The following is an 18,484-nucleotide window of genomic DNA, read 5'->3' on the forward strand; positions in this document are numbered from 1 at the left end:
AGTTAGCCTGAGAGAAGTGAACTGAAAAGTGTTCCTCAAACAGCCAGGTACAGTGAAATATTAATTAAATTATGGAAATGTATAAGGTTTTGTTTCTTGATATATATTACAAATGTATCCAAAACATAACATTTTGCAAAAACTGCAAAACTCTAAGAAAACTGAACTGTTTATTGTGGTTTACAGCAGTGCTTCTCAAAGTGGGGTCTCCAGCAAAAAGTGGAATCTTTTCATTATAATTCAATCCATAAGTAATACAATTATCAGAATTTTGACTATCCTGGTCATTAATTTCATACATTTTCTGTAATTATACATCTGAAAGCAAAAAGCTCATAAGATGGGGGTCCTTGGCCTAATTTGTGTCAGTTTAGGGGTCCTTGACGTGAAAAGGTTTGAGAGCCACTGACTGATTCCATTAAATGAAAACAACTCACTTACGATAACTGGTATTTCATGTAGTCTGTGTAGTCATCACAACACAACTGGATACCATTTTAAAGATCTCTTTACAAGCATGTAAATAAAAAATATATTTTTCTTCAGTGAGCCATAAAGCAGCATACAAAAAGGAACTGGAATGAAGAACACTGTACTGAGTCAGTTAAATGAACAAAAAGAAGAGGGAAGGGAGCATTTGTGCTAATGAAGTACAAATCAGCTATGTGACATTTTCCTCTTTTACAACCTTTTAGGTTTCATGGAGAAAGTGCTTTCCATAACAAGGCATACTTTCTCTCCATCCTCAACCACTGTCCTTTACTTCCCATTAGAGATGCTTCTGCTGGCTACACTAGTGAGCCAGCTTGGCTTTGAGCAGGCACCATGACGGCAACAGCTCCCATGCGTGTCAGAGTGGAGGAGCTGATTTGTGGGGACACAGTGAGTGGAGGTGGCACCTGAGGCTGAGCCCCCTCAGTCCTGTTAGGAATGGCAAACACTGGGCTCCGGAGAACCTGCGGAGGGGCCCCATTTGTACTAAGAGGCCGCTTGTGTTTACGTGAAGGGGTAGCTCCGATGTTGTAACCCGGAAGTCCCTGTAAGGTGTTTGCCTCTCCAGGTCGCAGCTGGTAGGCGTTGATCACTGAACCTGTGTCTGAAGCAGATGTGGGGGAGTATGGGTAGTGGAAGTTGGGCTGGTGGGGGTCTCTAGGCCGAGGACTGGTGGCTATGGAGGACAGTGTGCCATTCTTAGACACAATGTCAGAGCCGGTGTTACTTTTTGCCCATGACACTCGCTTTGGTGCCTGGGCATCCTCCCTGTGGCAGAGACAGAGGAGAGAGGAGAGTCAGAAAGAAGCAGAGAATGCAAAACACTCAATGTAACTAATGAAAATCATAGAAAATGATTTTTTTTTCTTTTTAAATGAGAGAAATTTACTTGCTTACTTAAAGGTATCCTGTGGAGTTTGTTATGGAGCAATGTTTTAATGAGCTTGTCCCTGTTTTAATTGTATCTTGTGCATTACTATCCTGCATGCAAGGATGTACATGTAACCGTGCAAGCATGCAGGTGACATGACACGCATTCCTGCCGACTGCAGAGGATGGTAATGCAAACATGTACTCTAGTGCACTTAAGCCATAAGACACAAGGCGGAAGATAAACAGGTGAGAAAAAAATCAGAAAGGTACCATAAGAAAGAGAAACAGCAGGAAAGGTGAAAAATGAAAGTCTGACCTTAATATTAAAATGAAACGTGAGCTTTATGACATCCTTTGTTGTCTCACTAATTAACTAATCATTGGTTGGTGGTTGTAACTGGTTAAGCCAGTGGACAAGTGGTTAGGGTGTGTAGCATATAACCACAACGTCCTGTGTTACATGACATCCCCCTCTCTCCAAAAAAAGTGAATAACTTGCAAAGACATTGTTTTGAAATTTGTTGCTATCCAGGAAAAACCATGTAGCTCCAAATTTGGAGATTTTTTTTCCCCAGTTAAACTGAAGCGTTCAGAAAATAAAATAATAATAATACTTCTCAAGATAAATAAATAATTTTAAAACCTTTTGGATTATTTAAAAACTGCATTGTCACAAATATGTGAAAGTGGCTGTTTTTCCTCTGCTCATGAAATGAAAGATAAATGGGACAACACATTTTCTAGGCCTCCACGACACAAACAATGTATTTTGGTGAGAAACAAAGACTTTAGATGCCTCTGTTTGGAAGAAAACTCCACACACTACCTTTAAAATAATAATGCATAATAGCACTCATACTGTAGATTGAAGATTTTTCTACAGTATGACTCCTCCCTTCTTATATTTATTATAAATAAATGAGTTAGACATTTAGACATAGACATTTACTCAGATGAGTAAAACTCTTTACATTTTCATCACACTTATAATAAAGTGAAATTCTCACTTGATCTCATTGGCTATCTCCTCCTCAGTGTCTTGTCTCCTTTTCAGTAAGAATATGAGGAAGAGCACCATGGCCACCAGTCCCACGATTGACCCCACTGTAGCTGCTGCAATTATACCTGCATTGGAAGCTGGAAAACAGGAGCACACACTGTATTCACGCGTAATGAGAGTCACAGCGGTGTCACTTTAAAACACTCTTGAATACTCTGGCATGCAGTGGAGTAAAAATAGAGCTTTAACTGTGCACACACAGGTGATAACCTCCAGGTTAATGGAGCAGCTGTCAGAGCCGGCCGTGTTGCTGGCCCGGCACATGTACTTCCCAGACATGCTTTTAGTGAGGTTGCTCAGCCTGAGGGTGCCTTGTCTCTCATCTGCAAAACAACCACACAGTTACACACACTTCACAATCATATATTTATGTGATCGGAGCATGAGAGTGTGGAAGCACAAGCCAAGAAAACTATACAGGTAGACATTCAATTGTAGTACCACTATATAGTTCACAGGGACACACACATCTATATCGACAAAGAAGCAAACACAAATTTACAATATATATAATAATAAAATAATGAACACATGAAGATTGATAATCTTTAATAAAAAATCTCATAATGTAAAAAAAGCAGGCAAATATAGATATCATGTATCACAGAGTTTTTTATATTGTGATGACATTATTGTGGTCATATCATGATAATGTAGAACCATTCATTACTGATTCCCAACCCTGATCCAGAATTTAATCCACTTTTGGCTCATTTCCAATACCTACTGTATATAGTGTTTTATTGGAGCAATCCTACAGCGCAGAGCTCTGCAGATGATTCTGCAGTCTTGCAGTATAACAGTGTTTGTCAGCAGTTTTTGTTTTAATATCTTCTCACACAAAAGGTCATGACACAGCAGTGTGAGACATGTGAGCATCCGTCACAGTGCTTCCACAACTGGGTATTGCCATTCAAACACAATCTGTTCCTCCTGCCACATCTGGCTTCAAAATGCTGTGTTGTTGCAAACATAGGCTGTAGAAAAATAAACAAGCTTTATGAGGGACTTATCACAACAAATCCTCTGAAATCCAATCTTAAACGTCACATCGCAGCATGTCTTCATCTGATGTGTTTTTTGCTTTCGTGGGGACGTGAGGAAATGACAGAGGGTTGTGTGTCTGCTTTGTGGAATCACTCTCTTAAAAGTGATGTCCAGGAGGGTGGAGTCCCATAAGCGATGCACGCCTGTCTGTCTCACTCAGAGAAGTAATGCAACCCAGGGACTCAGCCAACTCATCCCCGATGAAAAGTCAAAGTTCATATAATGCCTGCGAGCAACATATTAACGCAAGAGAGCAGAAAATCCTGGACAATCATTGTGTCAAAACATCTGCCTTCATCCCAAAGTTTGGGGGAGTAAAACATCGACTGGGCTTCTTGTTTTGTACAACTAGTCTGGACCATCTGCTACATTACTGCACCAGGCATGAGTTGATTTTACAGTAGGTGCACACAACCCACAAGCATCAGTAGACCACAGCATATATTTGTAACTGAATGAAAAGTCATAATTTTGAAATATGACTTGCTGTGGTTAAACATGAAAGTTACTCAATTACTCAGTGGAGGGTAAGAAAGAATGGCAGTGATTAACAGATCAAAACTAAATGCCTTATTGTCAACCCTTTAACCTGAATATTATATCATGCCTTGGAGATCAAAATAAACACGGGCACCAAATAAAACAGTTGCAGATTCCTCTCTGATTATTTAATCCCCAGGCTCGAAAACCAGCTGTGGAGAACCAAACCCAATTGTGACAGATTAGCAGAACATCAGCTGACTCTGAGCTTGGAGCGAGTTCAAGCCCGCACAGTGATCAGATTCCAGCGTCAGTGCTGAAGGGGATCTGACGTTACTGTGGTTGTTGCTTTATATCAAGTCAGGGGCATTACTCATATTATACTGCCATCACTGCAAGGTCAATGAACAGCGTTTGTCAAAGCCTTGACACATGACACATGATTAATGTAAATCAGCAGCATTTCTATTCAGAGCACATTGTATAGTTTGCTACTTTGCTGCTATTTCATATCAGACCAAAATGGATGTAGTACAAATTACTATAATTTACCCATCAACAATAATTTCCTCTTACAGGCCTAATGGATGGAGATTAACCCTTTCTAATAACTTCCTGCAATCTAGTGAACACAAAGTATAAATGGAGCTAAAACAGGACTGCACGACCCATCTGCCTGTCCATTCACTTATTTTATTAGTCAATCACTGCATCCACATGCCTCTCAGTTTATATATTAAACTATTGCTTTGGACTAGGACTGCAACTAATAATTACACCCATAGGGATACCTTTGGCAAATATATGCAGTTTACATAAACATATACAAACTGGGAGAAGGAGGATAATGTTTGATAAATTGATTGATAAATAGTTTAAAAGAATAGCTTGACATTTGATTGATTGATACCACTCTCATGTTTGTACAATAAATATGAAGGTACAGTGATGAGCGGGTTGGCTTAGATTAGGCAGAGAAATGGGGTGGAGGGGGGGAGCTAGTCAGGTTCTAGGTAACAAAAACAAGAACAAATAAGCATATTTTCTAAAACGTCAAAGTATTTCTTGAAATTATTAATAAATTATCAAAACTGTTGGCAATTGACGTATCAACAAGTCCTTTCATCCCTACTATGACCTCTAAATAGTGATTTGTTACCAGGCTTTTGGGTCAGACAGATGGTCAATAAAAACCTTCAGATCACACGAGACTAACCAGCTTGGACACTTGAACTTCTGTCAGAGCATACCAGCTTACTCTCTGTCTATATACAACACACAATAAAAAGGTGAATGGGTGCAAAAGGATGACGGCTAAATCTAACACAACTCACACACTGCAAAGATTTAAAGGATGATTTCAACCCATACCAAACAAAATGGTAAAATATGCAGGTCAGCATCTTAATTTGCAAGTCTCAGTATCTTAATAATGAATATATTCAGGAAAATATTACAACAGCTGTTCATTCTTCCTTATGATTACAGTGAATATAAACTACTACATGCTTTTCAGGTTTATCTTCTATTCCTACAGAGTTAATGTTTTTTCTCATGGTTTTATCAATGAATGTTAATGAAAAGTGGGATGATCACCTGGGTACAGTATGCCAAGCTGTTATAGATTGTAATCATTTCTAAAACATAATCCTATATGCTTACTCACAAATTGGTTTGATTTGTTTTCCTTTAAATCTTTTCTACAGCTTATGACTAATATGGTTCACAGGAGTGACATGTTCATGGAAAATGACTTGACCCCACAAACCGTGACTCCTCGTGATGTCACGGTTTGCAGGTGAGGCAGGGATGGAGTTGGGGTTAATGTATGATTGTGAAAACCCTTACCCATGAACCCAAGGACAAGCATGGTCTGGGGGCAGGCTCTCCATTCTGTTTTTTTTTGGGAGGGTGGGGGATGTTGGTGCAGAAGGAAAAATGGCAAAGAGAGACTGAGCATGAGAGTGAGGTAGAGAAGGAATGGTACAGACTGATGGGGAGGGGGTGGAAGAGTGACATCGGCTGCACTCTGGTTCCCAAATCCAACTTATGCCTCTTAGAGGGGTTGATCAAGTAATGACATGGGGCTTGTTAGATTGGGCACCAAGGCCAACAGGAAATGAGAAGTGCCGAGAGAGGATCAGCAGAGAGAGAAAACGGAGAGAGAAAGAGAGATTGCTGAAAGAGATTTGAGTTCAAGTGTCATAGAGCAAGCATACATCAGCGCAGATAAAAAAAAAGATGAGCACAGGGTTTGAACTTAAGCGTCAGTGGCATGTAAGAGGGTGTGGATACACATGTGACGTAGGAGTGAGTGAACATACTGCATTGCAAAAGCCTAGGTCAATGCACAATCAAAGGGAGTAGTTTTCATTTTATGAGTATGAGGACCTTTCTGCAATAAAGAGATGAGAGCCAGAGATCAAAGCAGTTAAGTCAATACTCAATCAGTCCTAAGTCCTGTTGTTCAGAAACAGATGGTGTTTTCTCTGAGGCATGATCTGGAAACATCAACAAGTAGTAGTAATGTGAGAGGAATGTGCTCTATAGGTCGCATTGTCTCAATCTGTAAAGTGCTGTATGTCATGGCATATCAAGGATTTTCCTCTGGGGTACGTTCAGCAGAGCTGCCAGCAAAGCAAGGTCTGTAGGTTGTGTCTGGGACTAAAGGTCATGTACAGTATGTGAGCTGAGGGCAGAGACTAAGCCTTATTTGCATGTTAGGTGTTGGGGTCAAAAACAGGGTGCATGCCACTTAGACATGAATGTAAACAGGATTACAGATTATTTCTTTATCACTTTTGCTTTTGTTTGATAAGTATCTCTTTTTACTGATACATAATTAAGGCGCAATCTCACCTTTTTGTTGCTCTAAAATAAACAACTTTAAAGAATTAGTTTGTCATTTTTGGAAAAAATGTTTTATTGCCGGAGTTAGATAACTGCAAGAAAGCTAATGAGTGCATTTTATAAAACGAAAACTATTCCTCTCAAAGCTAAAAATGATAAATCGATGTTTTTTACTACACATTTACTGTGACACGATAAGACTGCTTGTGTAAAATGTGGCTCAGTTGTATTTATGATACATCTCCCATCAATTAAATAGTTGGTTCAACCAAATTCCAAAAATCATATTTTCTCAATTACCTCTTGTAGTATCTAGCCATGCATTTTATCCTCTATGATGGTTATGTGTGGAATTTCATTTGTGGTGCCCAGTGCTTTGAGAAATTGAATTTAAAGAACACAGCAACATAACAGAAACTGTCTCCTTGTTAATCCATCAGCATTTTCATGGGGACAATTCATTTGGTACAAAGCAGTAAGAGAGACACTGTTTCTGGAAAAACATGTTATTTTATCAAAAATGCTGCGAGTGTTTTAAACCTCTGTTACCTGCATGGGTAGATATCACTAGAGGTGAGCAAATATGTTTTTTTTGTAACTTGGATGAACTAATCCTTTACATATACATATACATATACATATTATGAGTTAATGTCTGATTGTGTTGGCAGGAAATACTCACTCTGCATTGGTGAGAAGAAGACCTCGGACATGGGTGCGGCCTTGGTCCACTTGTAGTGAGGGATGGGTTTTCCATGACTGGACTTGCAGCTCAGGGTCACATTGCCCTTCACCACTGGATTTCCTGTCATGGTGCACACTGGGGGAGATGGAGGGACTGGAGAGAAAGTGAGAGAGAGACAGAGAGAGAGAGCAGAGAGGGAGAGAGAGAAAGGGTGAGACTGTCGTTAACACATGTAGAAGATGAGGATATAGGAGCAACCTCTTATTGAACTTGTAGGTTAGGCTTCAATAAGAGAAACGACCTCTTATTGAACTTGTACGTTAGACTTTAATCCACAGCTGACAAGGTGGAGATTTCTAAGGGCAGTAGCCATATTGCATAAAGTTTAATGTTTTGTCCCCCGCTGATTCCATCTGCTGCTGGAAGATGACATAATGACTTCTGAGGCCAGAGAATCCCCTCAACAGCAGATGAATCGTATTTGGACAGTTTCTGCTCACAGAAAAATATGATTTATAACAGATAGGTCCAGTCTAAAATCCCTTAAAATACAGTATGTTCAGCGTCTGAATTTCAAAATCCTGGGGAAGTGTGTGAGCTGTGTCATAACATTTTTTTCTGATTAAATCCAACCTTTGAAATTCTTGTTGTGGTTTATTACCTTTGACATTAAGGCGCACCTCTCCGGAAATGCCAGGACCTCCATGGATGATGACATTGCACACATAGCGTCCGGAGTCGGATTCCTGGGTGTTTTTGATGTTGATGGAGATGTTGGCTGAGGGCATGGCCACACTGAAGCCAACTCTTTTGGTGAACTCATTCTTGCCGTGCCCAACCTCACCTGAGCTAAAGTTTATCACCTGCACGAGAAAAAAAACATGGAAATATGCCGAACAGTATCATTACAGTGTTAATTAGAAATCCACGTCTGTACTAGAGGAGCTTTCATAAAGTAAAATTTATTCTGAAAATAGCACTACAGTCTTTCTAGTCATTTCACTGAAATGTGTTTAATTTTATTTGCTGCAGCTATATTAAGATGTGCAGCTTAACCGTATAACAGAAATCAACGTCCTTCATAAGGATAATCCTAGCATGTGCAGATGGTGGTGTTGAATTTTAGGCTGATTTTCAGTTTGAGATAAGCTCACAGGCATCAGACACCGAAACTGTTTAGATTATATTAATCACGCAAACACCCTACACACTCTGACATAAACAAATATACGGCCTCCTGTGTACAGATGTGTAGTTCCACCAGCAGTTTGTGCTACATGTAGTAGGTGCATTAAAAAGTAGAGATGATATGTCATTAGTGGCACACTTTCAGTAAGACCACTATATCTGTCCTTCCTTCCTTCCTTCCGCTATGAATCAGCAGTGGTGTTAGCAGTAATCCTAATCTTTACAGATCATCTTTTTTTTACCTTACAGACCCCTCGATGGGTTTCTCAGAATATAACAGTGTCATGCATCACAGAAAAGCTTGCTTCTTCTTGCATAAAGTCAGAAGTGAGAAAGGCCTTATATATAAAAAGGCATAGCTGGTTCTTAAACATGAATTCCTGAAATTCATTTTCAATTGACGAACAGTTCAAAGAAAAAGTTCACATTAAAATGATATAAGACAACGAAAAGCAACAAATTCTCACGTTTGAGACTGCAATTGCATTTTTGCTCTACAAAACAACTTGCAAAATATCAAAATACTTATTTCTCTGTCTTATTCTGATCATGTAATTAGTTATTTGTTCTACTCTAACTGCTCTCCTTTCTCTGCTCCACTAGAGGTCAGAGCAGGTTCAACTAACAATCCTCAATCAACCCTCAATCCTTTATCGATGTGTCTCACACTTTACGTTTTGATTGTCTCACCTGTTTGGATTCGTTTCCAACAAAGTGCCAAACGACAGAGTTTTTAGAAATGTCTGAGTTGGGGCTATACCACGCATGTAACACCACCATCTGGCCCTTAACCACCTCAATCTCTCCTCTGGGGATTTCCACCTTCTGGGTGTCACCTGGAACAACATAAAACAGATTGAAAAGGGTTAAATGAGTATATCATAACTGTAATGTAGCAGAGGCATGATACGGGACTTTTACTGATTTTCTTTGTTTTTGTCCTGTGATGTGCTTCAACTTTATGCATCTTGTTTTTGTTGTATGCTACTAGAGTCTTTGTACATCTTTATGTGTCATATTGGATGAAATCTGTGTCTTTTTTCTTTTGTGAATATTTGGATGAGCATGTTTTTGCCAGAATCAACTCAAATCAAGTTGGAACCGCTGCCGCACTATCTTGCCAAATAAGTCTGATGTTCAACATGAAAAGAGTTGATCAGACAGAAGTAGTATCATAAAATTAAAATTATGAAATGAAGGACAACTTTAGACTGGAGAAAATCAATAACTCAATAAATCTTCCTAAATGATTATGATACCAAGTGGAATTTTATGATGTAACTGTGATATCAGTTAATCGGCTCTGTTATGCCCTTTGAGCCTAAGGACCATCTAATCCCAAACATGTTTTGACATCTTGACATGTGTATGTGTGAGGTAACTCAAACATTATATAGCAGCAGGGGGAAAAAAGTTAAGTAAATAGTGATATGACCTGTTCTTTGAATAATGTTTAATAATAGGTAACAGCTAATTATGATCTAATTCAGGTGCAACAGCAACTCCCACAGACACTTATAAAGCCCAACACACACCAAGCAGATCTCATTTTCTGGGTGAATCTGAAGAAGAATTAGAATTAAAAACTAAAGAAAGATTTGATTTCAGCAAAATTGTAAGAAATGCAGGTGCAGGGACTATCAAGAAATATCAGCAGAACAAAGATTATGTATAAGAACTGATAGCAAAGAAAGGAAAATAAGATATTTCAAAAGAAAAGAGGAGGAAATCTAACTCACAAGGCGCCCAGTCACCTGAACCGGATAACGGCAGCTGGATCAACTGATCCCAGCAGTCAGTGTCTGTCTGTGTCTCCAGTTTGAAGCTTGGCTCAAAAACTCATGTGAAGAAAAAAGTAAAAGTGCCACTAAATCCTTCGACTGCAGAGCACACTTTGAGGAGGGTTCCTCATGTACTCAGATGGGTGAGCAGAGTAAATGATGAGGTAGTGAAGAACACAGAGAGAAGGGAACGTTATGATCCATAGGCAGGCCGCTGAGATCTCCACATCTGTTCACCCGAGCACGCCTTCCTTCTTTTCCAGACCGAAAGCATGCAGAGCCAGGAGAATTAGGCGATTTGTGGTGGTGGTGAGGCTGGGCTTGGGGAGGGGGAGTGTGTAGGGGGAGTGCACAGATGATGATGAGGAAAGTGTTTCATGTGTGCGTGAGAGAAAAAGAGAGATTGTGTGCGGATACAGAAGGAGAGACAGAACTTGTTTTTGAATTATAGTTTTGTTGCAGTGTCTCAGGGCTTCCTTATTCCTTCTGGAACAATGTGACCCTGCTGCTGTGGTGCTCCTGTCCCTTAATTTCTGAATCTCTGAGTCTGGTAAGTCCTGTTCACTAATCCCCAAACAATCCTGGGCTCAATCCTCTCACCTCACGTGAGCGAAAGCGCTCAGCTGGACATGGATATGATGTAACACATGGTCACTTCAGCCACCAACGCTGATGTTTGCCATCATCACAGCATGCATTATGTTCTCTAAATAACGATTAGCAGATCGCTTTGCTTCACATTTAATCATTCATGTCATGCTATCTCTGCCAAGCCCTATTTGTGGCTTTCACATGTTATGAGTTGAAGCCACCATGTCAGCTAAATATATACTGGGCACAAAATTACACCAAAAATTGGAGGGTTTGGACAGAAAGGAACTTGACTTCACCAAAATAATTACATATATAAAGCTTTTATAATAGTTTTTCCTCATTCAACAGGTATTGAAAAGGCTTATGGTCACATGACCCTTCCTTTCAATGAAACTGCCCCACAGTCAAACATAAAAATGATGAGCTGTTATGTTTCCAATGTAAGTAATAAATATAATAGAGTAATGACGTCACCCTTTCTAAACACAGTGAATCACTGTTTCTGCAAATTTGTAGAGCAACTTTGAACAAAGGAAAACTCTGACCAGCAAAGACATTAATTAAACTGAAACCTCGATTGAAGTCAATAGGTTCAATGATTATTCGCAGAGGCTGTGTACTAATGTGACTGTGGCACGACAACCTTCACCTGGCATATGACAAAAAGCTGTAGATCGAGTTTTCAGATCAGTTGTTACTCTGATAAAGCATTTATAGCATACATGCTAGCATCTCTGTGAGCCACGAGCATCGTGTGTGGCTACAAATCTACTGTAAGGACATCAGTGCTTTCATCACAAATACAAGAAAAGATGTTACAATCCCATGGTATGCATTGGGATACATTAATGTACAAATATTCCACAACATGTCTTCCTATCCTGCCTTTGCTCATGTAAATGGTACAGAGCAGTAAAGCCATCTATTGAACATGCATGCATGAGATTAATATCTTTATTGTCACCATCATTCCTGCAGCTGTCGTCATATTGGCCTGTTTTTATATTCATAATATTCAGCAGTCCAGAGTACAGAAAAATTGACGTCTTTCAGATTTGAAACATAGTTTTTCTCACAAATCCGGTTAGTGCACCAATTTCATTTCCACCAGCTATTGTCATTGCTGTTGCACAGTAACAATTATGTAACAATATTGAGAAAAAGGGTCTGCTTTTGGGATTGCGTCTACATGGAAGATGCCTGGAATCTCTTTCCTTGTATAATGCTATAAAGTGCTATGCAGGCATTTCATCATGATTAATATACATTGTGAATCAGCAATGCAATCACAAAGGATCAGTTTGTTTTTCTGTAGGTTGATGAGACTATACTGTTTCTTGATGTGAATGAGGGCCAGCTGCAGAGAGCATGCAACAATAGATGCGCTGAATGATACAGAGATATTCCATAATGAAGTGGGATAATGCTCCTCACTCCAGACTACTCTTGTGTTTCTTTGAACAGGTTTATCCTCAGAACTGTGTCATTCAATTGTTTATTAAATGAAGGAAAATCTGCAGTAATCCTCGGCTGTCTCCATCTGGGATGTGTGTATAACTGCAGACACAGACAGATAGAAAACAGTTTAAGATGTGGATATGGGTATGAAGTCAACCTAAATCCTCCATGAAGACTAAAGAAAAAAAACAGGAAAATCTGCCAATAAATGGGATGCAGATCTGACACTATGTAGCCTGAGTAAACTCTGTCCTAATTATATTTTGCCAAAGGCTACCATTTAGCGTAGCCACGCTTTATATCTGCTAATTGGATTCTTCTCTTTAGAATAAACAATGTTTCTGTTTTCATGCATCCCGGCTGAGATACTGGCAGTCTCAGCAGTCAAGGTCCCTGCAACAGCAATTAAGTGGCGTACTTGCAAACCTGCACAGAATAATCAAAGAAAAGTCAACCCTGTCATGTGTGTCTGAGCTGGGGCACAATTAAGAGATCAAATGTAAGGTTGCTGTAGTATGATGAGCTGTCTACAGGGGGCAGCACATACATGTGCTAAAACAGATCATCTGATGAAAAGATAACAATACTACTATGAAAACCTCACTAAAACAGTTAAATCTCTGAAGAATCATCAAATTCATAAATTAAGTGCTAAATAAATACACAGGTTAAATGAGATTTTGTCAACTGGGCTGAGCAGATGTTGAAAAACAAACAAATATGTGACTCCGTTATTTCTGAAATACATGTAATGTGCATTTCTAACAGGGCTTCCCAACCTAATTCTGCTGTGTGTGTGTGATCAAGTGAAGGATAAAAAAGTCAGTCCCTCTCTCAAAGCCCTCAGGGAGCCATGTAGGCCTGTGTGAAGATAAACTGATCCTCTTTAACCAGCCCCACTCTATCTCCCCGAGTAATCTCTGCTTCCACCCATGTCTTTCTCTCATGTGCTCATGTGAGTCCCTCTCTGGAGCTAAAGCTTTAGCTGAGGCTCAGACTCACTCTCTGTTTTCAGTGCACCTCTCCCCTCCCTTTACCCATCAATACAACAGGGTGGGCCTGCCACCTTAAAAATGAACTGGATAATCAAAGTAAAGCAAAAAAGTAACATGGTCAGAGGTTAAAGGTCTTGACTAGAGACCGGGACTGAAGGTAGGATGCACTCTTAGGTTTAGATTTTATAAAAACTAAAAATGCAGTACTGTATAAGTCAGACACTTTCTGTCCTGTCTGTCATTTGTACTCCAGTCACCTGTTGTAACCATTTGTACATACAGGCAGTATACATGAAAATAATCCATCAACTGCTTTTGTACAACTGATTACTTATTTATTTGATACTATATCAAAAATAGTGAAACCCTTGTAATTGTTTCACAGAACCAAATGTGACTAGGAATTTAACCACTTAACACACGCCCCTGTTTTTTATGCTGTTAGCCTAAACGACATGCCCAAGTTGTGAGCAGCACAGATCCCACATAGTTTGAGACTCAGAGATGTGTCTGGTATCATTGGAAAGGAAACACTCTCAGGATTCTTGTAAAAAGTGTTTCTGTGACTTACTGACAAAGAGTGGCAGAGGTTACAATGATGGGGTTGTTTACTCGTCCATAGGTTTGCCTTTACAATGACATGTGTACAGACATTCAGGGACCTCTCAGCAGGATATAGACACAATGAGGCCACATCCACAGGTCTTGGCTTCATGCAGTCCAAATGTGGAGTCAAAAGACCAAAAGATGAATTTTTCTGAATTATTTTTCAACAGGTATGTCCATGCGTTTTCCTCAGGTCCTTTTTGGAGACTCCAAATGGACACTTGGTTACCAAAGCTGTATAACCACAATCAAACACCTATAACTTCACATCCCCTTTGCCTACAATCAAAATCTTGGTCTCTAATGAAAGCTGACGCCATATTATCATTATTATTATTATAATTATTATTATAATTATTATTATTATTATTATTACATATAACCATATTTTTTTGTTTGGCCATATCTATCTATCTATCTATCTATCTATCTATCTATCTATCTATCTATCTGTTTATTTTGGTATAAGTCATATGGTAAGTCGAAGAAGAACCAACCGTGTACCAAAATGCCGAGTGCGTAATGATATATGGTATATGATGATATATATTCAACTCTTTTACGCACAGGGCGCACGCCGGTAACGCTTGGAGTTTGTTTATGGACAGCCAAACTTAATAGCTTAGTGTCATAATTCTTATATACAGTCTATGGTCATAAACCGTTGGAAACCTCTGACTATTGGCTAAAAGGTTATCAACTTCATTTCACCGAATATTTCCATAGGCTAGAACAGCAGTCAATCAAAGCCATGTCGTCATTGTTGTCGGTCACATGTCCTCATTGGCTTTGGAGACATGTACCAAAGTCCTTGCATGTACTGCCTAAACCTAAACACCGATTGGCTTGTGTGTGGTGTCGTCAGAAGCAGGAGAGGCTCACGGTCGTAAACATCTAGTCACGTGTACTCTGAGATGGACGTGCAGGTCAGGAAATGACGTAAACGGACCGTGTATGGTTTGTTATTTGTGTTATTACGTTACGTGTTGGACTAAATACATGTTGACATATTGAGGAAAATATTCTGGTTTTATGGAAACGGATTTCATATTTCACAAGAATGGATACTTGGCGAGCTGTACAGAAAGTGCTGAGTCATAAGATGATCGTTGTGGATAAAGGGAAGACTTTGAAGGTATGTAGGCATTATAGCTTTTCTTACTTAGCTCAGGGGCTAGCCGAGCTAATCGCTAATACTATTACGGCTGTGAGCAACCATATAAGTCGTGAATGGTCTTGAATGAATCAGGACAATCTAAGCTTTCCAACGATGTACGGCATGAATATATATGTTTAAGGGTTGGTGTTTAAAACATTCAGAAGAACTTGTGGCTACCTCCTAACATCCGTCCCGTTCCGTAGACGGAACAGCGTGCGTTAAGTGGTTAAGAAACAGACAAGAATATTCTCTTAAATCCTCAAATTAGAAAAACAGGAAAAGCTTTGAGAATGATTGATATAACCACTTGATAAATTACTTCACTCAGTAATCAATCACCAGCAATCATCTGACAATTGACGACTTGACTTATCAATTAATTGGCACAAAACCAAACAATGCTTTTTCACTCACCATATGTTTCAACTTATCAAGTTGTTAAAGTTAAGAAGTTAAGCTTGGGATCTTGGGATGAGTTCAGCTTTATAACAATCACATTTGTTGAGGATAAAAAATAAAAAGCATGTCATTTTATACTGGAATAATGACACACACACACACACACACACACACACACACACACACACACACACACACATATATATATCTGCAGGATATTGATTAGTGTAATGGTTGTTCGCCTGAACTTTTCTTTTATTCCAAACACTGCGACATATTGCTCTGATTAATAACAATCTATCACCTTCTGAGCTGAATTAAAAGATAAGAATAAAAATTAAAAAATAAGATATACTTTATTGTCTCTGAGGGGAAATCTGACATAGGCAATAGTGCTACATATAGCTGCAATCAACTCAAATATAATGTGTAACCATCAAAGTACAGTGGTACATCAAAGACTATAAAGACAAAACAGAACATATATTTAAATATTGCACATACCCAAAGAGGTAAAAGATATAAATATCTAAACATTATGAAATGAAGAATGAAATCATGGAAGCTATACAACCAAAATTGATAATGCATGATATTAAAGGCAACAGTGTCTCCTTATTATAAGGCACAACATACAGTAAGGACAGATTTGGTTGTTCGCTACAGATGTAGGAAGGTCATGGGCTCCCACCTCCCCATGGTGAATTATCATTTATAGTTTTGTTAACATTGAGAAGAAGGTGGTGGTTATGACAAGAGACTCTAAAGGTGTCACATATGGTGATATTTAAAGGTGATGCATCTCATCTTATCAATTTGTTTACTAGATGACAGTCTAAACAATTACTTCACTCGTTAAATATGTGACCTTTGCAGAGTGGAGCAGTGCTACTGCTTGTTTCCCCTGAAATTTAATGAGCCTGATATTACATTTCATAAAAATTTAATAATTTCTTCATCTTTTGTTGGCAGAGGCGCTTTTTATTTCAGGCAAATGGAATATCTCCACTAACTCAGCAGCAAACCCTGTATGTTAAAGCTACCCTTACCTTTGTTACATTTTTACACATTTTTTGTTTAGATTAAAATGTTATTAATAAGGTAATAGCACTCTAAAATGTAAGAGAGATCCACCAGGCATAGAAACTCATCATTATTCCATTCTCATAATATTTTGTGAAAACTCTGACCAATCATATCATTCGGTCCGAATGATGTGATTGGCCGAGCGACCTGCCTGTTTTCTCCTTCGGCATTATGTAATCATGTGCACACCCCCACTCGAAAGAGAATCTGTTGTGGATCCACAGCATTATAATGCTGGTAGGTAGCTGAGCTGTTTTCTCTGATTGTCTCATTTCTGCCACACAGTGAAATTTATTGCATTGCTTCAAGACTCACACTACGCAAAACAACTTCTATTTGAAACCAGCGTTTGATTGATAAAAATTTCATGTGATCGACAACATTTTTAACAATCAATTATTGATCAACGATTAATCATGCCCATCCCTAGTAATTACATTAACATCACACGATGCCATGAGACTTTTTCCCAGACTTTCATTGTGAAAGAGATGTCTGTAAATCAGTGAATTACCCCCACAAGATGACGAGTTTCATTATTAGAGTTATTAGAGTATCAGTCTGATCACATTTCAAAACTCTAGGAAAGCTGAATGACTAAACCATTTATCTCTATTCAAATTAGCTGGAGGGCTAAACCGGAAGTTGGTGGTCTTGTCCAGCAGAAATTCCTACTGAGTATCCTTCATGAACAGTATGCAGTATGTTTTCTTCCAGGTATTTCTTTACAGCAAGAATTGGCTTTTTCAGCTTGATGTGCTACTGCGCAATTTTCATAGGAATGAACGGGCCCCGCCTCCGACACTGTATCCAGTTCTATTATATTTACATGCTTGAGCTGCAAGCTTATATTGACATCCACACCTCCAGATTTCTTTCTTTTTCATACTTGTCGTCTTCACACAACCAGAGCCCCCAAAGGCATTAAACAATTTCTTTCACATATGCAGTAGTACACTCCTTCGATGTGTAAAATTGGTGCACTTTCCCTTTAATTTAACAAGAAAGTCGCAGTTTCCTGCTTAGCAACATAGCTCATGTGTATGAAACTCAGCTTATCTGAGCTCTACATCGTGTTTCCTCTGTGCTGAGCTGGAATCTGTGTCACAGAAGTAATAACAAAGTCTTCAAATGACCCCATAAAAGCCTAGCCACGCAGAAACCAACAACATAATAATACATTATTTAAGCATCAGATTTCTGCTCCCCATTATAATCTTTCATTAGTCTAGCAAAGAAATCGGAATGACCTTTACTTTTATTAAGAAATTTAACAACCTGAGGAACTGATTGCAAATTGTTCCAGATTGCTGATGTCAAAGGAGGACAAACATGAACAAAGATAACAGAGCCAGGGAAAAATTGGGTTATTCTCTGACTTTTTGACAGACAGGACAGGGAGGAATGTAGGACAACAAAATAGCCTTGTTGGTGTAAAACTGCATATTGGACTGACCCTACGGGTTTCAAACAGATGGTGCTTCAATAATAAATATTTTGGGAAGGCTCCTTTAAATTGGATTACATTAGTGTAATCTCTGTAGCTATTTTAAACCATTTTGAGAGTGTTATCTCATCACAGTAGCTTTAATCCCTCTTAACTTTTGATTGTGTTTAAATTGATTCTCCTCGCACACATGGCTCAAAACTCCCACAACCTTAGTCTGGTTCTCATAGAAAGCTCACTTGTTCATTCTCTCACATTCAAAAGTACTGACACAAACAAATATG

General features: G+C 38.9%; 1 protein-coding gene across 1 annotated transcript; it reads right to left on the minus strand.

Annotated features, from left to right (window-relative positions):
* Positions 1-788: 788 nt before the first annotated feature.
* esamb (endothelial cell adhesion molecule b) lies at positions 789-12,038 on the minus strand. Its single transcript, XM_053320214.1, has 8 exons — positions 12,015-12,038; positions 10,415-10,505; positions 9,366-9,511; positions 8,149-8,350; positions 7,485-7,622; positions 2,626-2,748; positions 2,373-2,502; positions 789-1,260 (listed from the first exon to the last, which is right to left on the minus strand). Exons 1-8 carry the CDS (start codon positions 12,036-12,038, stop codon positions 789-791), a joined length of 1,326 nt encoding a protein of 441 aa, XP_053176189.1.
* Between the last annotated feature and the right edge of the window lie 6,446 nt (positions 12,039-18,484).

Source organism: Scomber japonicus, chromosome 6, assembly GCF_027409825.1.
Source record: "Scomber japonicus isolate fScoJap1 chromosome 6, fScoJap1.pri, whole genome shotgun sequence".
Taxonomy (NCBI): Eukaryota; Metazoa; Chordata; class Actinopteri; order Scombriformes; family Scombridae; genus Scomber; species Scomber japonicus.

What these genes read in the sequence shown, in the direction of transcription:
- esamb (XM_053320214.1), bottom strand. Translation starts at nt 12,038, where the DNA reads ATGACGACAGCTGCAGGAATGATG. An exon ending in CTTCTTCTCACCAATGCAGA is followed by an intron (nt 2,749 to 7,484) that starts GTGAGTATTTCC and finishes GTTGTTTTGCAG; the next exon opens with ATGAGAGACAAGGCACCCTC. An exon ending in GAGATAGCCAATGAGATCAA is followed by an intron (nt 1,261 to 2,372) that starts GTGAGAATTTCA and finishes TCTCTGCCACAG; the next exon opens with GGAGGATGCCCAGGCACCAA.